Source organism: Gracilinanus agilis, chromosome 4 (assembly GCF_016433145.1).
Source record: "Gracilinanus agilis isolate LMUSP501 chromosome 4, AgileGrace, whole genome shotgun sequence".
NCBI classification, from domain to species: domain Eukaryota; kingdom Metazoa; phylum Chordata; class Mammalia; order Didelphimorphia; family Didelphidae; genus Gracilinanus; species Gracilinanus agilis.
This window is the reverse complement of record NC_058133.1, coordinates 315,742,174-315,769,715: the sequence shown is the minus strand read 5'-3', so window position 1 is coordinate 315,769,715 and position 27,542 is coordinate 315,742,174. Positions and strand designations below refer to the sequence as shown.

General features: G+C 35.0%; 1 protein-coding gene across 1 annotated transcript in view; it reads right to left on the bottom strand.

Annotated features, from left to right (window-relative positions):
• The window catches only part of SENP6 (SUMO specific peptidase 6), a 92,872-nt gene that overhangs the window by 47,517 nt on the left and 17,813 nt on the right, over positions 1-27,542 (bottom strand). The window contains 2 exon segments of the mRNA XM_044676118.1: positions 9,955-10,015; positions 21,016-21,109. Of these exon segments, the coding sequence (XP_044532053.1) occupies positions 9,955-10,015; positions 21,016-21,109 (155 nt within the window).

The following is a 27,542-nucleotide window of genomic DNA, read 5'->3' as shown; positions in this document are numbered from 1 at the left end:
TCCCTGGGTTTTTTTTTTTTAATTTAGCCCATAACTTCTATTTTAATATCAATTCTAGGCAGAAGAGCAGCAAAGACTAAATAATCAAGGTTAAGTGACTTGTCTAGGTCTGGTGTTCTTTCTACAGTGCCACCCAACTGTACTGTCCCATAAGGGATTCTTAAGCATTTTTTATGTCATGGTCACTTCAGGCAGTCTGATGAAGCCTGTGGACCCCCTTCTCAGAATGTTTTTAAATGCATAAAAGGAAAACAAAAGATCCCCACCAAACCCAGGGTAAATTTTTTGAACCCCACCAAAACCAAGGTAAAAATTTTCTGCCGTAAATCAATGTTCCCTATCCAAAACATTTCTCTCCAATATGAGTCAATTCTAGAGATTGATAGTCCCTTCCCTGTAGCCCAAATCCATTATAAGGTCTATATTATTTTCTTATCCAGAAGAAGAGACCACAATGTCCCAATCTCTGGCAGGACCTGTTTATTACTTCCTTCCTCAGTTTCTCATCACCCTAAGCTATTACCCTCTTCTCTCATGAAAAGAAAAACAAAATCATCCAAAATTCCCCCCAAACAAAACACCTTCAGTCTTTTTATTCTTTAGAATGCAGGCCAAACAAAAATGTAACTCTGTAATGAGAATTTCTTTTTAGTTATTAGTTGGACTATTATGGCCACTGAGGTATAGTAGGGCTGCCATATCTATATTCCAATATCTACAGTGGATGGCCAAAACTAAAGATATAATCTAAAACCTGTTTTTTAACCAGGGATAACCAAATGAGCAGTGAATAGTAAGTAGTGATATTGGGGGGGGGGGGGGAGGGAGAAGCGGGGAGCACAGAAGGGAATGACAGGATAGGACACAACTGTACTACCAGCACCCCCTACTCCACCCCTACTCCAGCACTTTGGGGCTATTACTGCAATAAGGTCTTTCTTAAACAAAGGGTGATATAATAACGCTAAAATATTTCTCTTTCAGGCAGACTAGAGAGAGCACAGATATTTGGATGAAGGGAGAGATGAGTCATGTACTGAGTTCGTGGACTTTACCATGTGAAGTATTATACTTGGTTTGAAATTCATTAATCTTTTTTAAATTTTCTAGAATTTCCCCCAATTTTTCTTTCTTTTTAATCAGCAAGTAAAGGTCACAAGTGTACTTTGAAGCTCTAAAATTCTATGATTTTGTGAAAAAGCTGTGTTGAAATACTGAAATTTAAGATAAAATAGAGAAACTGGAAGCCATAAAAGCTAACAGAAAATGCTAGAGACAATATACATAATGTGAATATAAACAAGTTGAACAGGCAAAGAGAAACAGTTCTAAATACCCAAAGAAAGGTAACAAACAGCCCTTCTTGTTCCTTGGTGTGGGAACTCCTGAATGCCTGTAAGGGCTGGTTTTTGAGCCAAACTATTCCTGAGGAGGAATAAAATAGCTGGTTTACCAGTTTTGGGGGAATGGAGAAGTGGAAGGAGAAGAGCCTAAGCAAAAGAAGGGGCCTATGCTGGATGCTAGGAGAGATTTTGTCCCATTTAATCTTTTGTTCTACTCCCTGGCCAAGTGTATTACGTTTTACAATTAAATTGTAACCATTGTAGTTAGTAGAAATTTGGTTATCTTTCTCTAGCATCTAGTTTTGCAAAGTGGTTAGAACTCTATACTTGGAGTAAGGAAGAAATGGATTTGAATACAGCTTCAGGGACTTTCTAAATTGTGTATAACACAGGGCAAATCCTTCATTGTTCTCTTTAGCCTCAGATTGTAAAATGTGCAAAACAACAGTTCGTATCTTAGAAGGCAGTTTTAAGGGTCCTATGTCCAAGTGAACTATGATTATAACAATTCTCTTATTATCAGATATGTTAGCTGAAGATCATTTAGTTCAATTTTATGTTTTATATATGTTTTTTTTTTGGTTCCTGAAGTTGTCAAGAAAAGGTGATTTGTTTTAATATTTCATACACATAAAATCTATCTAACCTTGAACTGTTATTGTAGCATTTTGTGTAGAATTGTTTGACATATTTAAAATTTTCATAGCACGATGTAAAAGGAGAAATTGATTCAGTTATGTAGGTTAAATGATTTGACAAAATTTCAACTGTCATGGCTCCTAAGTTCTCTGAAATATTCCATTAAGAAATAGAGAATATGGAGGAAACATCATTGTTTCCTCTGAACCTCTATTTCACAATTGGCACTGATCAGGTTAGGGTTGCCAAAGCCAAAGAGAAACTGCTACAGCATTCAACCGGGTCATGGCATCATCCCAAGAGAAAGTAAGATCACCACCAGCTCATGGCAAATGGACTACATCATCCTAATGTCACCACTTAATGAAAAAGAAGACAGCTTAAAATAAAAATAATTAATGGACCATGTACCAAACTACATGGAAGTGGACAGAGATAAAAGTTTTTCTTAAATCACAGAAACTTGATCAGTAGCATATGATATTCAAATAAAATTAAAGTTTTCATAATTGGTGGAAAAGTTTACTGGAATACTTTATAGCACATCCAAAAGAAAATAGTTTTAAAGACTGGTTATGTCTCTTATGTCAAGGTAATGTTCAAAAGCTACAGAGTACATAGATACAGGAGAACAACTCTTTAAGCTAAGAAGACTACATTAGCAGGTACAACTAATATGGTCAAGTTGCTTTAGTAGTGATCAGTTTTATTTGGAATTTTGCAGACAATGATGCAAACAATATTACCTCCAAAGGGAAGCTGATTGACCATTATCTTGTACTGAATGAAGAATATCTAATCTTAGATGGAACATACATTGGAAAACCTGACTATATTTCTTCACTGAATGAACCAGGATCCAGAAGTTGCACAGAAAATCTGCAAATTAAATGAGAAACGAGAAGCTGATGGAAAGAAATTCTATGATCAAGGAACTAAAACAAATTACTGCTGACTTGACTTGCAAAAGGCTAAGGACTCTCTGTGTGAGGGGAAAAAAAAACATGGAAAAAGCATTGTGTTGAGAAAAAAGTCTATGACTTTGCAAAAAAAAAAGATTTTAAAAAGTACAATACTAAAGGTCATTAGCAGTGCCTTTTTTGCACTACTGGTCCATTCTTATAGCTTGTACAAAATAAACCAGTGCATTCACCTCTGAGACACAAAACAAGATTCCTTTCAACATAGTAGGTACTTGATAAATGTTTGATCCTTGACTGTACTTTAGTTCTTACTATTGGATAGGATCAAGGAAATACTTGAAAATGCTCTCTGTTGTTTAAATATGGGGGATCAGTTGGATTGTCTTTTAAGTGTAGATTCTTAAATTCACTTAAGAGAATTATATGCCTTTTTGTGGAATTTCAGTATATGGAAGAAAATCCTGAAGTTTAATGTTTTTTCCTACTAAGAATCCCATTCTGAACAGAAATGCTATATTTCACTGTAACTTTAATTTATACTAATGTACTAAATTTTGATGGTAAGGTTGAATAGTTTGTTTTATGTATGCTAAAATGAGCAATATGGCTGCTAAGGTCTTAAGCATTTTTAGTTTGAGGTATTTGAATTTAACCTTTTGAGGACTTTAGTTACTTAACTGACAGCTAAGACAAAGCTCAAGAAATCTCACTTTGCACTATAAATAAGTAGGGTTAGGAACTACTTGCTAAATGTTACCAGAGGCAAGGAGGATAGAAAAGATAGAAATGAAATTTTAAGAGTTCCTTTCAGAGAGGGATTGTCTGAAAATGCTACAAAGTACATGCATGAAGCAAAGTTGACATCTGGAGACGGAGAGCAGGTTAGATACAACCTAGTACAGAGCCTCCACTATGGCATATTGCTATCCTATAAGGAGAATTTCCCCATTCATATTTCAAAACCTCTCAAATCCTTGGAAAAGGCATGCTACAGTAACAGTGTCGCAGTAGTAGGCTCCTGAAGTAGAGAGATAACAGTATCAAGAGACTAGTATTCAATTTGTTAGAGACCCAAATTAGCATAACCTAAAGTCACAATGTTGGAACATTTGGGAAGTTATTTGATGATGTAGTGAATCTACAAAAAGTTTTTGCTCAATTAGTAATCCGTCATATTTGTCAGCAGAGGACTTACTGGAGTTCTTAACTTAAAACCAGGAGTTCTTAACTTGGGAATCTGTTAAGATGGTTAATAATCTGACAACCTATCATATATAATTGGGGTTCTTTGTAATATTCTGCATTTTATGTATTTAAAAATATTATTTTCAGAAAGAATCTACCAACTTCTACTTGCCAAAGCATTTAGTTAGTAACAAAAGTTTTTAAGAATTCCTGCTTTAAAGTAAGTTGTTAAGTGAGAACTATGATACACATCTGGGCTCAATTTCAAGAATATACAATAACCCAAGAACATTTAATAAGCACTAAGCTAGATGCTGCCTGTTGGAAATGGCCAACAGCAGCACTAGTCAAATATGAATCAGTGTACAAAGACGCAAATTCCAGTGGCCCAAAATGTCAGCAGATTCCGATAAGAGGTGTTTGATATATTCCAAATAAAGTACTACTGACTAAAGAATCATACCTGGAGAATACTGCTAAACATTTAGTGTTTTTATGTGCAGAATTTCTTTGTGTGTGTCTCTCTCTCTCTCTCTCTCTCTCTCCCCTTCCTTCCTTCCTTCTTTCCTTCCTTCCTTCCTTCCTTTCATCTATCTATCTATCTATCAACCTGACCAGAAACCAGAAAGTTTTTCTATTCTTTATTGCTAAGAAACTATAAATGATATATTTCTATGTATTTGTGCTCCCCTTCCAGGATTCACTAAGACAAAAGGAGAAGAAGCAATGGCCTTGGCAGAAATTAAGTCTAGAATTAAACCTTATATCACTTGAGGAATCCCATACCCTGAGCATTTCCACCATCCCCACTGCTACCATCACCAGTACCACTGTCACCACACCACTACCAAGCCTGAGTATTTCAATCATACATGATGAATATGCTGAAGACTGAAGCTTGAGCAGGAATTTCAGGGGTAAATACGTGACATTTCTAACAACTGTTTTCAATGGAAACATCAATTAAAGAAGGTCTAGCTCCTAGCTATGGCCTCACCCCAGAAAAATCACTAATGAAATGAAAAATACCATTAAGCTTAACTTTATTATCAAGATCTTATTTATGGTGAGAGAGGGTTTCTAAGAAATCTTAGGCATAAAGGGAGCCCAAGAGTGGAGTAACACAAAAGTATCTGAAAAATAAGCCAACTTGTTTTTACAAAACTACAAAATATACCCAGAGAATGATGGGCCCCAAAAGACAATACACCACAATCTTTGATTGCTAAATTGGAAGTTATATTCTCTGATTAGCAAGGATTAATATACAAGAGGATTCAAAGAAGAAAATGCTCAAAAGTTATATAAAGATTGCACGAACTAGACAATGTCAAACGATAACGCAGAAAAAGAAACTGACTTTTGGTACTATATAGAAAGTCAAAGGAAATCTATTCTTTCTCAATTCCAGGGGTGGTGGTTATTCAGATTAAGTGTAAAGAGGCCAAACTTAAAGGTAGTCAGTCCCATTTCTAGATTAGTATTCCAGCTGCGGAGACCTTCTAGGGAAGAGGAAACCCACAGTTCCTGAAGAGACTGTGACAGCCTAAACTGCTTCAAACTTGACTTGATACTGAAGCCTTGTAGTTCTATAGATATTAACAGTTGCTTTGGGCCATTCACAAACCCAGGAAGTCATGTTATGAGTGCTGGGCTTTTTAGTCATTTATGGTTGCTCAGGAAACCAAACAATATCCACTGTTGAAGTGTCCATGATGCACGATTTTGTACAAAGCTATAATATATGTGTATGTACATACACATATATTATCATTATGATATTTATAATTTGTATTTTCTATGCCATAGGCTTTTATTGTCTATATGGTTACCATTAACACAACTGTACTATATGTGATAGAATGCCATATTACGTATATGCTATTGTCTCACAGGTATTTAGTATATTTCTGCATAGGATCTATATATCTGGGCCACTCTAACTCTGCTTTGTTACACCACATTTTTGTAGTTTACAAAGTGACTTCAGGAGTTCTCAAACTAGGATCTGGCAACATTAAAAACATTTTTTTATATATTTGTACTTCGATACAATTGGTTTCCTTTATAATCCAATCTATTTTCTTTTATGCATTTAAATGTATTGCTCTGGGGGGCAGCTGGGTAGCTCAGTGGATTGAGAGCCAGGCCTAGAGATGGGAGGTCCTAGGTTCGAATCTGACCTCAGGCACTTCACAGCTATGTGACTCTGGGCAAGTCACTTGATCCCCATTACCTACCCTTACCACTCTTCTGCCTTGGAGCCAATACACAGTACTGACTCCAACACAGAAGGTAAGGGTTTAAAAAAAATTTTTTTTTAAAATATATTGCTCTGAAAAGGGGTCAACAGGCTTAAGATTGTCCAAGTGGCTCATGACAAAAAATGTTAAGAACTATTGGTTTAATGTATCATATATTTTTTTTTAAACCCTTGTACTTCGGTGTATTGTCTCATAGGTGGAAGAGTGGTAAGGGTCAATGGGGGTCAAGTGACCTGCCCAGGGTCACACGCTGGGAAGTGGCTGAGGCCGGGTTTGAACCTAGGACCTCCTGTCTCTAGGCCTGACTCTCACTCCACTGAGCTACCCAGCTGTACCATATTTTCAAATTTCCTAAATGCTTTTGTCATTATTGTTAGATGCAATAATGCTAGTTGCATTTAGTTTTCTAGAGAATGTCAATCTATATATTTTATATACACACACATACACAACCAATATGATACTTATAATATCTGTTCACATATTGTTCAAATACTCTGTCAAGTCTGCAAATGTTTCACATAAGTGAGGATATAATAGGGCTATTATGTTAGGATTTAAAAGGACATATAGTTATAGCTATACCCGCAGTTAGTTCTAAGCACCAGTTACTCTTCTCATAATATTTCAAAGAAAGCCAAAGGAGTCCACAAAGTTCTAGCTGCAAAGATGTTATGTAAAGAGCCAGGGAGATGGGATTGGCCTATGTCAGAAGTAGGAAGCTGACAAAAACTGGAGGAAGAAGGAACAAGGAAAAAAAAAAAAGAAGGGAAAATGAGGTAATACACTGGAAAAACTGGGTAAAGATCTGGGCTGATCATGCCTCACAAAAATGCTGACCTTTGCTGGTGCATTAACATGAGAAATGAGTTGAAAGTCAGGAACAACTATGGTGGCAGGAACCTATTCTTTTGCAAAAAATCAAAATGTGACAATAAACTAAAACATATTTGAGGATGTTATCTTTCTTAAAAGAGACATTTCAGATATAGCACCCACAGTCTTAATTATTAAAAATGATAACACAAATATATTCCCAAACAAAACAACCTAGAAATCTCATTTTCCAACCTCAAGCAATATTTAAAATTTTAATATGGCCGTCTTTGAGAATTTAAAATTCTTGAGGAATGTCTGAACAAACTAAGGTACATACGGTCTATGGGTATTGTGTTGTATGAAAAATAGGAAAAAATGGCAAGATAAATTGATGTAGAGGAAAACAAGAACAAATAATACAATGATGAGGATAATATAAAGCAAAAGAACATAAAAGGATATCAGATCAATAATAGGTCTGAGGATGAAACAAGTCTTCTATAAGAGAAGCAGCAGACTAGGGTACAGAATAAGAAATATGTGGTCAATATGTCAGATGGTTTTGCTAGGGTGACATTTTTGTTATAAAAAAGGGAGTTTATTGGGGTAGAAAGATTTTTTGAAAAGAGAAATCTTGGAAATATAAAACACCAAAAAGCATCAACCAAATAGTAAAAATATTATAACTTAATTCATTAAGTAACACAAAATTTCGTTTGATCTGGCACTGAGGTAGGGAATAATTTTTAAATGTCCAAGGTCTAGATTTACTAATGAAAATAGGAAGTCTTTAGTGAGTGCTCTAGAATAAAGTATAGGAATTAGTAGAAATCTATTCGAATTATGTTGCTTATACATAAGCGATACTGGATTTGTAATTTCTCCAAGAAGGCAACATTCAAGAATATATTCTCTAGAAAAATAAAAAAGAGATACAAACCAACCCTTAGAAACAGTTCAGATTTGCACTTGTTGCCCATAATGAATTTTGAGAACCTCTGACACTCACAATTGGAGTGAATGCTCTAGTAAGGTAGTTTATGCACTTAATCCATGCCTCTTGTATGGTTTTGTCTACCCTATTATCTAGAACAAAAGTTGTCTATTAATGTGAAGTAATAAAGGACCCATACTGTGAGCTAAATGCTAATTGAAAATGTGTTTTTCCCATTCTTCATTTCAGACCTTTTTATTCACATTTCTTTTATCTTTTGGCTCTTAGTCACTTAAGTCCAGGTTGCATATCCTCTCCCATCCACCACTAACACTACATATCTCCAGCCATCCTTTCCAATACAGGTTGTATCCTCACTCATATCCCCTCACTCAACTCATTGGGAGGGGAAATTGTAATTCTTCTTGCTCTCCCACTGCCATTTCCAGACCTTCCTTCTATCTCTATCACTAAGCAACCTTTTCTTCCTCAATTCACGCCCTCATGTTAGGCCTTCAGGACATATATAATACATAAATGTTCTCTCAAATATAATAATTTCCCAGTTTTCCAATCCATTCAAATCTTCCCACTCTATTCTCAGCTATATACTCAGGAATGGTAACTCTGCTATAAGATGCTTCAGTCAGCCAAGCTCATGCTCTGGTCTACTGCTATAATATAGCAAGGGAAATACTTACAAAGAGGCCCAGATATTCCATACATTCTACTCAATATAAATCTCTTTATCAAGCAACAAATATCAATAGCTACAAAGGTTTTAGTTAGTGGTATTTTCTTTAGGATCAGTGGAGAACTCTACTTTTGGTAGTATCACTTTATGACAATAGCAAAGTTTAACATCAGTCTGAATGACATTAACAGAAATGGGATACATAGTTTCAGCTTTGCAGTTCAAGTCCTTTGTGCAGGAGGGGTAGGGGTTAGCAATCAAGAAAAAACAAAAAAGAAAACAATGGCATGGCTTGAGTGTAGACTCAGAAAACCTACAAGATGGATTAATCAAGTCTACAAATTGTTATTTGTTTGACTTTGGCCAAGTCTTAATCCCTCTAGGCCTAATGTTTCTTATTTATAAAATGAAGTTGGACTCGATGACTTCCAAAGCCCTTAGAATTCCAAATCTATCATATTATAATATTCTCTTGCCTACAACCATCTTTACTGCCAAAGTATCACTAGCTGTTGAGGTACGACAGACAAGCCCGTAAAGATTTATATCATCTGCCACTATTTCAATATTGGGAATTATTTTGCTTTTTTACACAATCCAAATGTAGTACTACTTGTCTTGAATATCCCACTCCACCCACACCCCTGGTCATTCAACACTATATCTTTACTTCTATCTCAACGTTTGGCTCCTTCTTTAGCCATTTCCCCAATGCTATTAACTGAATAATGCAATATTTGTTCTAGAAAAAAGTTGCATCTACATTCAGCTCTCATTCAAATCAGTTAAGGTAACTTCTGTGAATTTCCTCATTGGTGAATGCACCATATTCCTTTATATATCCTAACAAACAGCTATAGGAACAATTAGCAAATGAATATTAATGCATATTCCTTATCTTGAATCCAATACTTAATATCCTCTGGAATAGGTCAAGATAAAGAAAATATTCGATTTTGTTTTTAAAAAACTTTCAAAACAACAGCATCAATAACAACAAATATCTGAAAATAAATGCTTTGTTTATGTTTGTGTTGTGGTTTTTAAAAATACAAACTTCTAGGTCAGAGACTTACAAATGAAAAAAAATAATTTACAGTGGTTAAAATGTGATGAGTGTTTATGTCACTTAATCATGAAAAATTCAACTTACCTTTTTCCCTTCTGAAGTGTCAGACTCATTATCCTCTTCTATGCTGAAGAGATTTGCATCACTATATTAAAAAAAAGAAAAGGGACACTTATTAACATTGCCTCCCCTTAAAGCTTTCAGAATAGATTGGGTCCTCTGCTCATGGTTTGCCTCCAACGGGAGATTCCAAGACACATCACCACCTCCATAGGTCAGGTCAGGTGGTAGATCCCAAGTTGGGTTCAGGGGAAACTGTGAACCTTCTAATCATTTATAGCTTCATCAGAGAACTATATCCAGACACTGGCCAGACTCATGTGTCCCAATGGTTAGCATATACTCAAGTCCTTTTCAATCTTCATTTTTCTAGGCTTTTGCAGGACTAAATATTATGAATCACCTTTTCTGTTTTGTTTTTTAAATTGTTCTCTCTTGGATCTCCTACTCATCAGACCACTTGTTTTCAGGCCCTTCTGCTAAATCTTTATCCATATCATACCTACTATCTGTGGGTGTGCCTCAAAGTTTCTGGTCCTGAGCCTTCTTCCTGCTATACTCTTGCCCAGTTGGGGATGACATCAGTTCCCAGAGCTTCAATTTTTATCTTCATGTAAATGATTCTAGATCTATATAAAGAAGTCTCCATTCCACTCCAGGTTGCACTCTAGACTTTTTTTACTAAGCCCTAGAGATTTCCTCATTCTAGAAACTCATTCAAGCCCTGGAAGTACCCTCTCCAGCTGTGGTGATTGGATTGCTCCTTTCAAAACCTGCATTTAAAAAGGGCACTCTAAGTTGTCATGTCTACACTCCTCTCCAGGTGAAAATTCAGATTAGTCCCTTTTACCACCATTTTCATTTTCCTTTTATGACTTGTATTCCCCCAAAAGAATGTAAGATTTTTCTGGAGAAAAACTTTTTTCTTCTGCTTTGTTATTTATATTCCCAGTGCATAAACAATAATGCCTAATATAGAGTAAGAGCTTTTAAGAATGCTTGTAGGAACATCAAGGTAGCACAATGGATTCAAATCTGGTCTCAGACACTTCCCAGCTGTGTGACCCTGGGCATATCATTTAACCCTAGTTGCCTAGCCCTTCTTGTTCTTCTGTCTGAGAATTGATACTTAGACAGAAGGTAAGCATTTAAAAAAGTTTAACTTGCTATTTACCAAATATATACATACATACATATGTATATGTATGTATGTATACACACGCACATATTTATGTACCCAACGCCAGAGATTGCCTATTAGGATGTTTCATTTCAAACTGAACATGTACATAAGACAATTTGTTTTCCTTCCCTCCCAAATCTCCCATTTCCATACTTCCATATTACCATCACCCAGGGTCTCTTCACTATTCTTCACCTCAGATAACCAATTGGGTGTGAAATATTATCCTTTCTACCTCCACATCTGCCCCCTTACAAACTATTTCAACAGCCCCCAATTGATTTCCTCTGTCTCAAGTCTTTTCTACTCCAAACCATTCTCCCTCCACTTTTGTTATATATAAGTTGATTTTCCTGAAGTGCAATTTTGTCTCTGGCATTCATGTACTCAATCTCTGGTGAGTTCTTATTACCTCCAGTACCAAATAAAAAAGTCTGTTTGGAATTTAAAGCTCTCCACAAGGTATACAACCATTCTAGAAAGCAATTTGGGATTATGCAAATAAAGTGACTAAAATATTCTTTATTAAGTTTATAAACCAAAGAAGTCATGTGGAAAAAATTCACATATATTCTAAAATACTTATGGCAGGAATTTGTGATAAAAAAAGAATTGGAAACAAAGTGGCCATTGGTTAAGGAATGGCTAGACAAACTGCAATATATAAATGGAATGAATGTACTATTACATTCATTAGTGCTACCATACTGTAAGAAATGATAACTGCAGAAAAGCATTTATGATTTGACAAGATGGAAGATAAGACATCTCCTCTGATCCTTGTGATCTCTTGAATTCCCCAAATCAAAAAATCATGTACCAAAGATAAAGCAACTTCAGATATTTCAATGGTCTACATCAATAGTCAAACTCAAATAGAAATGGAGACAACTAAACCACACATAAAGATCTCTATGGGATGTAATACTGGGTTTGAAAATCTATTATCTATGATTTATGTTTTGATTAATTTGTCAAACATTTCCAGGTGCTAATTTTAACATGGTTCAGGTACACACATTATCAGAATGTATGTCTAACCCTTCATCTTGTTGGTCACATCATTATAAATTATATTTTGAAAGAAAAAAGTAAGCAAAATGGATTAATGAAGCAGTGGTGGGGTGTCTTCATATTTCTTCTTGGAAGCCATGCTTATTCTTTATATTTTGTAATATTTACCTTTCATTGTTTTGTGGTTCTTTCTTGGCTCTGTGTATTTCACTCTGCATTTCATTATGTAAATCTTGCCATGCTTCTCAGAATTCATCATTTCTCATAGCACTGTAATATTATTGCTTGGGTCATGGCAGATGGATAACCAATGCCATGACAGCATCATTCTATACACATAAGATCTCTACAGGAGTGTAGAAGAACAGGTCTAGGCTTCAAATAGAAATCAACCTCACTCTTAAATCCCCTCTCAGAGGCTCACAAATGCAAAAATCAATCTTGTAGCACTAAGTGTGGTGCTAGATCAGAGAACAGAAGCAAGAGGACACCAGGAAGGACACCATTCCATTAAGCTTGAAGGAAAGAGCCCAGCATCCAGCTGAGGCCACTTCGGTCTCCATTGAAGTCACTTGGGGAAAAGACCTAAGCTGGTGAACAATGACTGCCCAGTGTGGAAGATGTTAAAAGCTTAAGATCCAGCCTTAAGAAAACCATCATCAGAGGAAGAAGGTGAATAATAATGGAAAATGGAGTGGGGGAGGGGGCTCATAGAGAATGAAATTACTCTCTATCTCAAGAAGAAAATTCAAAGACCTTGAATATAAGTAGTTCAATCAACAGAAGAAACTCTGGCCTCCAGATCTAGAGCATAATTCAGGTATCTATGAATAAACGCTGCAAAACAAAAGAACAAAAGAATCCAAGATAGATAGAGGAACCTGTGGAACGTAAGAACATAAAATCATAAACAAGTTTTCCTGAGTGGTTCAAAAAAGAAATGAAAATTATTGCATAATTATTTATGGCCTACACTGCAAAAATAATGGGTAGAGAGTCAGGCCTAGAGACAGGAGGTCCTAGGTTCAAACTCGGCCTCAGACACTTCCTAGCTGTGTGACCCTGGGCAAGTCACTTGACCCCCATTGCCCACCCTTACCAATCTTCCACCTATGAGACAATACACCAAAGTACAAGGGTTTAAAAAAAAAAATAATAGGTAGAACAGGAAAAACCCCAATCCACGAGGGAGAAAGAATTAGGTATGAAAAAACATAGTTATGTATAAAGTAATTATACATAAAAGAAAAGGAAAGAAAAGGAAAAAATAAGTACATTAAAAGAAAGCATGCTTACATGCAGGCAAAACATGCTGACTTACTTATAGGATATGTAGAAACAATCTAAGGACCATACTCTCTCAGAAGAATGCCACAAGGGAGAAAAAAAACCTAAATTCAATAATGCAAGACATAATTCAAGGGAGGCAACTGGGTGGCTCAGAAAATAGAAAGCCAGGCCTAGAGATGGGGGGGTCTTCAGGTCAAATCTGTTCTCAGGCACTTTCTAGCTCTGTGCCCTTGGGCAAGTCATTTGTCCCATTGCCTAGCTCTTCCAGCTCTTTAGTCTTAGACCCAACACATAGTATTGATTCTAAAATGAATGGTAAGGGTTTAAAAAAAAAGAATTCTCCAGAATGTCTCAACATGGAAAACAAAATATTAATGGAAAGAATTCATAAGTAACCTACAAGAAAAAAAACAAAAAAACCAAGGCTGCAAACCAAGACATGTATTGGTTAAATTCAATAGTTCATTTTGGAAACAAGATCAATAAGAAGATTCATTCTTAATGTACATGAAGGTGGAAGCAAATAAGGAAGAGATAGCAGTGAGTAATGAATCTAGGGCATAATTTTAAAAATACCTTATCTAATTATAGGTGATCCAAGATTTTTGTGGAACTACATTACAAATACCACAAAATAAACTGAGAGGATGGAAAAATATTCACTATGCAGCAAATGATTCTAAAAAAGCAGGAGTTACAATCATTCTGACAAAGCAAAAATAAACATTCAAAAAAAGGTATAAACAGGGAAACTATACTGAACTTAAATGATCAAATGCCTTACTATCCAAATTCATTAAAAAAAATCAACAACTACAAGAAGACTGTAACAATGATAACAGAATCCTTTTACGAGACAAATATAGTCCTGATACCTAAACCAGGGATAGACAAAATACAGAAGGAAAAACATAGGCCAATATCCTAAGATTGAGATTATCTTTTGCCTCTTTTTGTATCCCCAGGCTTAGCATGGGCTCTGGCACATAGTAAATTGCTTAATTTTTGTTCATTATTGATATCATTACAGAATATTCACTCCAAAATTTTGAACAAAATCCTGTTGTAAAGGTTAAAAATAATGGTTGGACAATAATTATATGAAATTATGTGGTCTCCAGTATTTATATCGAGTCAGAAAATTATCTACAAATATATACAAATAGAGAAGAAACAAGAGAAAAGTGAGGGGGTTAGAGATTATCTATCCTATTAACCTAAATGTTTTACTCCAGTTCTGCTTAATCCAGGCAGAGATTATTCAGGTCTCAACCAGGATGGCTGGTGGTGAGTAACCACTTGGCATCCTCCAAGATGGAAGCAAGTCTCTTAGGAAACTAGGAGTCAGCCTTTCACTCACCCAAAGAAGTAGCCCAGGAGTCAGAATCTAAGTTGAAGCCAAACTCCAAGCCACAGTCTCCAGGGAAGCTGCCTTGAAGACTCTCCCCACTCAGAAAACTATCTCCAGAAGACAATCTCTTCAGACTATCTTCTCAAAGACAACCTGCTCTGAGGGAGTTCTGGCCTTGTTTTTATGATGACTTCTTGTCTCCTCCCCTTTTCATAGGGGCCAATCACAATTTCGAAATTATCTAGCACTGCCCAGGAGGCAGTGTCTGTGGGATTGATTTTCTCACCTTCTGAAGGTTAAGTTTTCATCAAAAAGATTCACAGCTAAGGGTGTGGATTTTCTAAATGTCACCTAGTACTAAGTAGGGTGTTCAATCATTTGTTAATTCAATTTAAAAGTAGACAAAGGAGAGATGATCCTGTCTTCAGTCTAGTGAGGTACTAAGTAGGGGTACTTAAGTTAGTGTTAACCAAAGTGTTAACTCAAAATAGAAAAGGGAATAAAGGATTTCCTTTCAAAAGTGTAAACTCAGAACAAAGAATTCCCTTTTACACTCTCAAACAGATTGTGATGTTTTATCCAAGAAAAACTTCATTATGACCAAATGGGATTTGTACCAGGGATGCTTCAACACTAAGAAAACAATCAACATAATCATATAAAAAAACCAAAATCATACAATTATCTCCACAGAAGCAAAAAAGACAAGAATGTCCACATTCCCCACTTACTAGTACATATAGCTCTAGAAATGCTAACAAATAGCAATAAGAGAAATTAAATAAAAATAGATAGGGGGGGGAAGGGGGAGGTGAAGGGGAAAGTAGGAGCATGAATCATGTAACCATGTTAAAAATGAATATTAATAAATGTTTAAAAAAATAAAAAAAGATACAAAGTACATAAAACTATCATTATTGGCTGATAATACAATGCTAGAAAATCCTAGAAAAGCAGCAGATACTGAGCCAATTAATACCTTCAGCAAAGTTGCAGGCTGTAAAATAAATCCTTCCCCCAAAACTAAGAAAAACTATTAAGGGCACCAGACCTGGGTCTGAAGTACCTGGTTCAAATCTGTCTTCAGATACTTCCTAACTGTGTGATTCAGGACAAGTCACTTAACCTCAATCGCTTAGTCCTTGCTGCTCTTCTGTCTTAAAACTTATACTGTCTTAGAACTGATACTAAGATAGGAGGTCTGAGGTTTTTTTTTTTTTAAATAGTATATAAACATTTTTTCTATATAGTAATGATAATACCCAAGAAACAAACAAAGAAAAAAAATCAACAGAAAAATCCCATTTCAAATGACTACAAAATGCATAAACTATCTGGAGAATGACCTACGGAAGTACAGAAAACATTTCTATAAACTCAATTACAAAGTGTCTTAAAGGGAAAAAAAAGGAAATCTTTAAAAACTGGAGGGAATATTCAGTATTTTTAAGTAGGATGTGACAATATAACAAAAATGACAACACTATAAAAGTTAATTTAGATTTAAAAAAAAAAATCAAACCAATCAACTTACCAAAAGGACACTTTACAGAACTTGAAAAAAGAACAAATTTCTATTAGAAAAACAAAGCTTTGGAATATCAAAGGATATTCTTGGAAAAAACATCATAATCTGTTTGACAGTGTAAAAGGGAATCCTTTATTCCCTTTGTCTATTTTGAGTTAATGATAAAAATAGGGATAAAAAGGAAAGGAATTTCCAGACCTCACTCAAACTATATTATAAAAAACCAGTCATCAAAACCACATGGTAGAGAGATTAGTCAATGAAACAAATTAGACAAGGGAAATTTTGAAATAATGGAGCTCAACAATCCAATGTGTGGTAAAGGAGAAAACATAAATAACCCAAGAAAAAACTTCATGTAATTTTTTTTTAATGTTGGGAAAAAAGGGAAAGAAGTTGGCAAAAATTAGGCTTTAAGCCAACTCCTTATCATATTCCACAAGGCATTAGCCTTAATATTAAAGATTAAAGGATAAAAAAAATGATAATCGAAGCAAATCATATACCTCTCATGGCTATAGGTAAAAGATGGATTCTTAAGAGATAGGGGCAATGATAAAAGATAAAACAGATAACTTTGATTACATGAAATCAAAATTTCTGCATAGATAAAACAAAGGCACTAAGTTGATAAGAAGGGAAGTGTTAGAATGGGGGAAGAAATCTTTGCATATCAAATTTCTCTGATATGGGTTTGGTTACCTAAGATATAGAAATATCACCCAAGACTAATAGCTACTCCCCAAAAGTCAAAAGAAGGAAAAAAAGTTCTTTAAAGAGAATTTAAAAGTATTCACAACTACATTAAAGCTCCTCAAATCACTAATAAGAGAAATGCAAATAAAAACCACCTGAGGTATCATCTCATACCCAACAAATTATAGCATAGATAACAAACAATGACAGCAGCCCAAGTTTTAGGGTTTTATAAGCACATTGCTGATGGAGTTGTGAAATGGTACAATCATTTTGAAAAACAATTTGGAATTATGAAAATCAAATGACTGAAACTTCCATACCCTTTGAACTACATTACTAAACTTATACCTCACCCCACTGAGGCTCTGATAAGAAATCCCATATATAGCAAAATATACATAATTGTAATGGTAAATAAACTAAGCAGATATCCATTGATTGGGAAATGGATAAACAAACCATGCTAGGCAAATTGGGAGACTGCAATTGGTTCCTGTGAAGTGGGAGAGAGAAAGGAAGTGATGTGGAAAAAGGACTATAAAAAGTGAGACCAAGGAGAAGACTGATGCCTTCCTTAGCTCTTTGGTAAGGACTCTCTTTCGGTTGGCACTTTGGTGGGACACTCTCTTGAGTGTGAGCTCTGGTGAGATTCTTGGTGGTCTTAGCATCATGTGCAATGAAGGTTCTTGGTGGATTTTCAGGGTCTCCTGGCTCTTTGGATTTTGGCTTCCTAATCAGTATTTTGGATTCTGGTGAAATTCGTATCCACTGGTCTGGAGACACTAGGATTAGGACTTAAGGTATTTTTTTTGCTAGGCTAGGTAGATATTTTCTACCTCTTTCCTGTATTTCCCCCTTCATGAGAACCAATCACAGCTTCCAAATTTGCCTAGCACTGGGGGTGGGATGGGGCAGTGCTTACAGCCTTTTGAGGGGTGTGAAACTTTTTTCTAGTAAGTGACTTATTAACTCTCTTACTTAGTGATTTACTAAGTGTTAAGTAGGAGTACTTTAAGTTCTTGACTGACTAACTCAAAATAGACAAAAGGAATAAAAAAATTCCTTTCACAATAGTGGTCTTTTTGGAAAAGTTCAAAAGTTAGTACAATATCAGGTGACCATCCATTCAGTGGATGTTTCCTTTTACCTTTGCATGTCACTTTTATCTCCTCTCCAAGAACAATCTATGGGCATCCTTCCATTTAATGAAGCATTGTTCTGGTCCCACTTAACAGCAAAAAAGTAAAGGTTAATATGATTCAGTTCCTCCAGTAGTATCTCCACATGGAGTCACAGGATCACAGTAGGTATAGACCTAAAACTCAGAGACTTTGGGAGCCACTTAGTCCATAGCCCACATTTAATGATGAAGAAAAGGAGAACTGGAATGGTTTAAATGACTTTTAAATACACAAGATCATACAGATGAGCATCAAAGGCAGAATTTGGGCTCAGGTCTTCTGAATTTAGAATCTCAAATTTATAGAGTACCAAGAAGAAATGTTCAGACATCTAAATATTGTACAAGTCTTAGCACTCCCTTTTTCCTTTTTCTGACATCACTGTTGTAAAAATGGTAGATAAATGATGAGTGAGGATCACTATAAAAATTTTTATTTCTTTCATGGCTTGCTACAATCAAATATTTGCCTAGTTCTCAAGGAATAGACATGAGCTGTAGCCAGGACCTCACAGTTTACAACTTGAAATTCTAGCATACAGCAGGGAAAAATCATAGATAGTCAGATTTAGAGCTCGGAAGGGACCTTAAAAAGCTGTCTTGTTCAATACTCTCATTTTATAAGTAAAATGAGGGCAGCAAAGTGAATTGACCAGTGTTATATAGATCCACAATCTCCAAGCAAAGCCTTTTTCCACTTTAGATGACTTAGCTGAATGTGAAAATCTTTTTAGTGCAAATTCCTCTTGTAAATTGTTTCTCTTAACTAGAGGTCTCATCCTCATAAAAGAAGCCTGCCCAAAAGTATCGAAAAGGACTATTACCATTTAGATATGGAAAAGCCCTTAGAACTAATCTAATTTAAACGCCTCAAATCACATGACAAGAAAAATGAATTTCCAAAAAGGTAGTCATTTGCCTGATGTCACTGCACACACATGTACCATAGCTAATATTAAAATAACTTTTTTCTGAGTAGAGATCTACTGTACTTTTTCCCATACCATATCTGTGGTACTTTAACTTTAAATTTTTATCTAGCTTCTCAAAAAGGAACTTATCCTACTGCTCCAAAGTAGGGTTTCTGCTGTAAAATGACTTTCCTCTAACTCATGATGAGAAACCAAAAATCCATATTTGTTACAGTCAAGTCACATCAAAATAATATATAGCTGTCACACAATGAGTCAATAGTTTTAGGTATCAGGATTCTTCAAATATCAATCTCAAAAATCTTCCTTATCTTCTCAGCTATATACAAAAAATTAGATGTAAGAAATGGGCCATTTTGGTTATCTTAGTATCTTTTCTCTATATAAGCTCAGTATTTCCATATGGGAAAAGGGCACCACCCTCTATTTAAAAAATGAGCTATTTTAAAATGAGACTCTTAGCAGCAATGCAGACGTATGCATGTCACAAAAACCATGATGTACATTTTCTGTTATATTCTGAAATTTTTAAAAAATTTTTATTAATTGCTTGGCTGGAATTTTTAAAAACAATAAACATTTCTTCACATAACTCTGGCATTAAAAACAACGTGAACATTAAAACTGGCCACAATTTAAACTGAAAAACTTTTAATACAAGACTCTTCATATTAGACAACTTCAGGTCAACTTCCTACTGATAGAGGCAGACAGATTTGAAACAGAATTGTACTAAAAGACAATGTGTTTGAATTACTTTTTAATAAAATTTTCAATATATAAATAACAGAAAAGAGTGTATATGAAACTGTGAACTTCTGGTCCTTATAATTTTAAAATAAGTATTATATTCAACATATTAATGACAAAACTGCTTAGATTATCTGAATCTCTTTTTAAACTTGTTTTCTTTTGTGCACTTAAAAAAAACTTTATTGATGCTCTTTTCCTTCTATAATTTTGTTTTTTTTCTTTCAACCACTATCCATAACTTCCTCACCCTCTCTGTCCCATATAGATGCCCTCCAGAAGGGCAATCAACCTTTTATTCTTTTTTAATTTTTAAAATATTTTTCCATGTTTACATATTTCATTTTCTTCCCCTCCTCTCTATCCTACCCCCCCACTCCCAGATCCAATAAGCAACTTCCACTGGGTTATACAAATGTTATCACTTATACCTATTTCTATATTATTCATTTGCAATAGAGCAATCTTTTAAAATCAAAACCCCAAAACATACATCCATATAAACAAATGATAAATCATTTGTTTTCCTTCCATGTTTCTACTTCCACAGTTCTTTCTCTTGATGTAGATAGCATTCTTTCTCATAAGTCCCTTGAGATTGTCTTGTATTAGCAAAGTCCATTACATTGGATTATTCCACAATGTTTCACTGTGTATAATGTTCTCTTGGCTCTTCTCATCTTACTCTGCATCAGTTCCTGGAAGTTCTTCCAGTTCATATGGGAATCCTCCAGTTCATCATTCCTTAGAGTACAACAATATTCCATCACCATCATATACTACAATTTGTTCAGCCATTCCCCATGAGAGACACCCTCTCATTTTCCAATTTTTTGCCATCACAAAGAACATGGCTATAGATATTTTCATACAACATTTTTCATTATTATGTCTTTTGGCACAAACCTAGTAGTGATATTGCTGGATCAAAGGATATGCATTCTTTTAAAGCCCTTTGGGCATAGTTCCAAATTGCCTGGCAGAATGTCAACCTTTTCTCCTTAAAAATTATATTTGCTTCAGAAATAGTACATGTTTGATGAACTGCATGTCTAATTAAAGGAAAAAAAAATTTTTTTAGATACTGAATAGGAAAAGGAACAAACTTATATTTAAAACATTTTATCTTTCAAAAAAGTCTAAGAAAAATATTCTTACTCTTTTTCTGTATCTCCTTCACTTTCTTCTGTATCATCGAAGCTCCAATTATTTTTAAATCCTCCATCTTTCTTGAACTGTGATCTAGCCAAAGCTGAAATGAAAATAAATTGAAATAAATCCTTAAAAGAATAGAACAAATCAATGTGAAATCAGTGTGTGCTTTTCTAGGTCCTTTCCTCCTTTCCCCTGCCGTTTTGCTTATATTTTAGACATTTCCCTTCCCGTTCTCTTTTATACAAGATATAAAGGAAAAGAATTTTTGGGAGGAAAAGTTTCTTAAAAGTTGGCTAAACCAAAGCCCCAAGGTTGTGTCTTTTGGCTGTTATTAGAAAGCATGGTATTAATTCCAGTAGCTCTTGCTAAATAGTGCACATTTAATTTTTCCTAATTTACTGAAAGATGAATTCATCTAGGTTGTTATTTCTCCTGATCATGCCTCTGTATGTGTAAAGTATTTTGGTCCTCCCTCTCCTAATTTTGTGGAATAAGCATGAATGTTGCTATTAAAACAAATAAATGAATGAATGAATGCACGAATAAATAAATAAATAAATGGCTGAATGAATAAATAAATAAATAGATGAAGGCAGAGAAAGATAAGAGAGGGGAAAAAAAGTCAGCTAAAATGGGACAGAACCTTTCTTTAGTGTTTCATTCTGTTTCCTCAAACTATAAGCCCCTTTAAGAAAAATTTTCTTAAAGACTTCTTACAAAAGAGTTCCTATTTATCATATCAGTTAGAGCAGGGACTTAACTGGTGAGATTATTCTTTCTATTGGCAGTGTTTTATAAATGTCTACTTTTGCATAGCTGCTTTGTTGTGAACAAAAACAAAAAAGAAGTGATAGTCAACACATTCTAATAATGAACTTCTTTAAAAATAAAGTAACCTGTTTTAATTTGGAAGTTTTGGGTTTTTGAGTATTCTTATAACAATGACCAATATGGAAATAAGCTTTGCATGATAACGCATGTATAACCCAGATCAAACTGCTGATTATGTTCTGGAGGGGGGAAGTGAGGGAGGGAGACAATTAGGATCTTATAATTTTGCATGTTGAAAATTGTTATTCTATGTAATTGTGAAAATAAAATATACATTTTAAATAAATAACCTGGCTCCTCAAGAACAGAAACACCCTGACTCAGAACCTATCCAATTCAGTAGAACTTGCCAGAGCTTATACTCAGCTGATATAGTCTTTAAGAGTAAACCTTTAGGGTTTTCTGGAGGCAGAGCCAAGATGAAGAGTAAACTATACCAACTTCATGTCCTCTCTGATTAAGATTAAAATATCACCACAAAGTGAATACAGGAGTGAAAGAAATAACAAGGAGACAGAATGAAACAACTTTCAAGAAAAGAAAAGCCCAAAAGGTAGGCAGAGGTCATCTGAGGATCTGGGGTGAGAGGAAACCTGAGCCAGCAAAAGGCTATAGCAAGGAAAGAAGAGCAAGTCATCTCCTCCCATCCCATCTGCTGTCCCAGGTTTGGAACTTAAATCCAAGGTAACATTCAGACCCTGAGATCCTGCCTGGGCAAACAGTGGTACGAACTAATCCACAACCCTTGAAATTTCAAATCTGTGTAGAAGTCCAGAAATCCCAACCAAGGGCAGTCTGAGCTGAAGTGGGCCCAGAGGGAAGCCAGGATTTCCAGTGTGGACTTGGGATAAGGACATAGAACATAATATACTAAGTACTGATAATATACTAAGGCTGATAATATACTAAGTACTGATCTTTCTGCCTAAACTTCAAGGAGGAGCTCCAAGACAGGGAAATCAAGGGTGTACCTGATTGGATCAACTCCACAGGAGGAACAAAAACTTGTGCTTAAACCTGGGGCTAGAATTTGATCAGCCCCTGATCTGATCAAGTTCAGATTGAGATAAGCCATGGCATCAAGAGTCAACTGAATCAGCAGGGAGAGGGGGAGCTCCCAGAGTTCTCAGCCCTCAGACCCAAAAAATAAACTGAGAACAATATCAAGCAAGAATTAAAGTTTAAGAAGGTACCCCAACTTCTCTACCTATAATTAGGAAAAATGAGTAAATAAGAACGAACCTTTAACCTCATAATGATGACCAAAATTATACTTTCCACAAGACTGGTCAAGTATGACATAAAATTTCTACCATAATTCACTCATATCTCCTAACCTGTTCATATAAGACCCAAAAATATTAAGAAAAAAATTTGGTTTTATACTTTTGAGTAAATATAACTTTCTTTTTTCTTTTTTTTTAATAAAGCCTATAGCAATAACCATATTAAAAAATGCTCCGAATCAACAGTAATTAGAGAAATGAAAATCAAAGCAACTGAAATTTGATCTCATTCACACCCAACAGATGGGCAAAGCTGACAAGAAAAAAAGGGAGGGACTACAGGAAAAAAGACACATTGGTTGGTATAGCAAATTTGGAAAATAATTTGGAATTATGTCCATCCAAAGATACTATTCTGTGTTAACAGCCCTTTAGCCCAGTGACACCATTACCAGACCTATATCCCGAAGATAAAAGAGGAAAAGGACCCACACATCTGAAAATATGTATCATAGTCCATTTTGTTAATAGCAAAGAACTGGAAAATATGGAAGTCTCCATCAACTGGCGAATGGTTGAACAAACTACGGTATATGAATGGATTCTATGGAGATGCAACAAATGATATAGGAGATAGTTTCAGAGGCAGATATGTGAAGCAACAGAGAGATCCCTGAAATGTACTCTGGAAGATTAAGTTCAAATAATGACTCAAAAATTCCCTATCTGAATGACCCTAAGCAAGTCACAAATGTCATTCAACCTAGTTTTCTTATCTATAGAATGGAGATAACAGCACCTACCTCTAAGTATAGTAGTGAAAATCAAATGAGATAATAAAAAGCACTTTGTAAAACTCAAAAACCTATATAAACACTAAACATTCTAAGAATTCTGGGAAGACTGGCATTAAAAAAAAAAGCAGATGAAGTAAGCAGAACAAGGAATAAATAATTTATATAACGACTCAATTTTGAAAGAGCAATGACCAATCACAACTGCAGAGGAAATATGGAAGTAATAATGAAACAATAAAAATTGCGCAATCCTTGTAATACCACTACTAAATCTTATATCCCAAAGAGATCAAAGATAGGGGGAAAGGATCTATTTCTACAAAAGAATTCATAGCAGCTCTTTTTGTGGTGGCAAAGAACTGGAAACTGAAGTGTCATCCATCAATTGGAGAATGACTGAACATGATTATAATGGAATATTAGTATACCTTAAGAAATGACAAACAAGATCACAAAAACCCTGGAAAGACTTATATAAAGTGATGAAAAGTGAAATGAGCAGAACCAAGAGAACACTGCACACAGTAACAGCAATAATGTATAATGATCAACTGTAAATGATTTCATTATTATCAACAATGTTAATCTTTTTTAAAAAAAAATCTTTAAAAAACAAACAAAAAACAATGTTAAGATCTAGGACAACTTCAAAGGACTCATGAAAAAGGCAGTCCACAGCCACAGAAGGAACTGATTGCAGACTGAAGCATACCATTCTTTATTTCAGTCCATGAGTTTTTTCAAAAGTGTAAGAGATATGTCTTCTTTCACAACATGATAAACATGGAAATATGCAATGTATGAACAAATGTACAATTATATTATCTGCTGTCATGGGCAGGGGTAGGAGATAGAAAATATGAATCAAAAAATGTCAGAACGATTATCAAAAACCATATTCACATGTTAAAATTTTTTTAAGTGTCTGTTGGGGACAGCTAGGTGGCTAAGTGGATTGAAAGCCAGACCTAAATAGAGATGGGAGTTCCTGGTTTCAATCTAATGGCAGACACCATCTAGTTGTGTGACCCTGGGCTTAATCCTCATTACCTAATTCCCACTGCGCTTCTGTCTTAGAACCACTGCATAATATTAACTCCAAGTCAGAATGTAAGGGTTTTTTTTTAAGTGAATGGAAAATTTCAGGTCTTGCTAAAATGATTAATGATTTGCAAAATTACAAAGAACAAGCATGGCTACAAAGAAGATATGAGAAGACATCCTACCCTACTCCTTTGCAGAAGTGGGAGGTCTGCAGGTATAGAATATTGCATTCATTTTCAGACTTTTCCCATGCATTAGTCGGTTTTGTAAATTATTTTCTATTTCCTTTTTCTTAAAAATTATATTATATGGGATAGCTAGGAAGGAATTAAAGAGAATTCCAGTGACCTTAAAAAAAAAAATCAATAGGGAGCAGCTAGGTAGCTCAGTGGATCCAGGCCTAGAGACAGAAGGTCCTAGGTTTAAATCTGGTTTCAGATTTCCTAATTGTGTGACTGGGCAAGTCACTTACCCCCATTGCCTAGGTCTTACCACTCTGCTTCCTTAAAACCAATACATAGTATTGATTCCAAGGTGAAAGGTAAAGGTTAAAAAATATATCAATAAAAATTATTTTAAAAGCTAGTAGCTGAAATATTTTTTAAATGTACTTAAGGGAAGTTCTGATGAAAGCACAGAGAAGCAGAATAGTTTAAAATAACATGCAGAGTTTATTTTATACTTTCAAAAATGTAAAAAAGTATAAAATCAAGATTCATAGCTTAATCGATGATTCACTATGTGTTTGGCTTTGTGTATAGAAATGCACAATAAGTTCAGAAGGAAAAAAAATAAACCTGAGTTAATAGTATCTTCTTTGTGAACAACGGATTTTCTAAAGAAATGGGCAGCATTTCAGTAGGAGAGCTCAGAAACTACAAGTGACATACAGAAGGACTATTCCTCCCTACAACAAGATTGCCCCTAAAACCTATGAGAGTGTGAACAATGGCAACATGGTGACACATTCTTCTCTCTAGCAAAAGAGTCAACAGAGAGCAGGTTCTGGGAAAGGGACTATACTACTATGGAAGCCCATGCTAAGTACCCCACAATTAAGTCATATATAAAACAATGGGGCTTAGTGGATGAACAAAATCCAGATAAACTGCACTAAGACAAAAACTGGGGGGGGGGGGGGGAAGGAATATAGAAGAATTCATTCCTTTATAACATTCTGCATCATATATAATCATGTTTTTTTCAAGGTATCTTCTATCTTGCCCAATTCCTCCCCAGCTGCTAATGCATTCTATCCTCTCTCCTAAACTACTCTGCAGTTTCTTTGTACTTATTTATATAGTTTTTGTATATAAGTACGAGAGAGAGAGAGAGAGAGAGAGAGAGAGAGAGAGAGAGAGAGAACCCTTGTTGTCTTCTTCATTAGAATGTAAACTCCTAGAGATTAGAGATTTTTATTGTATTACTATCTCCAGGGTACAGCACAAAATATATACTTAATAAATGCGTGGCGAATGGTTGAATGACACTGAAAAAAGACCTTTTGATTAAATACAACACTCATTTCTGTGAAAAACACCAAAAAAGAATACAGAATATAATAAACGGACCTTTCTTTAATATGATAAATAGCATATGAAGGGACATAATTATATGTAATGGAAATAAATGTTAGATATTTCTCCAATAAGCTCAGGATAAAACAAAGATGTCTATTATCATTACTATTATTTCATATTGCTAAAAATGCTAGCTAGCTATAATAAAGAGAAAAATGATTTGAGGAAATAAGCATAAGATGAAGCAACTACATCAGTCTTTGCAAATGATATGTTTTACAGCAGTGATGGCGAACCTATGACATGGGTGCCAATGGTGGCATACTCTATGTGCATGCAAACCACCACCCCCTTTTGTTACTAGAAAGGCAGAGGTAATTTAGGTGTAGCTGTTCCCCTCTCCCCTTCTCCACTGTGCCTTATGACATTTTTTTCACCCCACCCCCAATCTCTCTGCCTAATAGCCCAATGTAAGCACTTATTCCCCCTGTGGGGGGTAAGGGGAGTGCTCCAAGCACTCAAGAGGGAGGGGGCAGGGCATATGGACCCTGGGGGTAGTACATGGCATAGAGTCTCTAAAAGGTTCACTATCACTGTTTTAGAGCATCAAAGACCTCCAAGAGCATCTACAAAGTCAAAACTACTTATGACAACACTGTGACATTATTTGTCCATGAAAATACTCTTTTTTTCCAAATACTTGTCTGAGCAGCCAATTTTCTTCATATACTTCAACCAAAGCAAAACACATTGAATACAGAAGCTGGTAAGAAATTCAACATTTTTATATTAAGCCAGACATTTTTGCTAAAATATGTAAAACAATACTACTCTACTCACTAAATATTTGTTCTGGAAAATACTGCTTTTTACAAAAATTTTATTTATGTTAACATATTGGATTTATTATTTAAAATAATTAATAAACTAAAATTTAATCAATTTTAACTTAGAATGCAATAAATACAAGTCTTCATTAATTATGAACGTAAAGTATTCCTAACACTAAAAAAATTGAGAACTGCTGGCTTAGAGAAACTTGAAAATTCAAGTAAAATTAATTGAAACTTATCAGGTTTTCTGAATACTATCAAAAAACTGAAATAGAAATT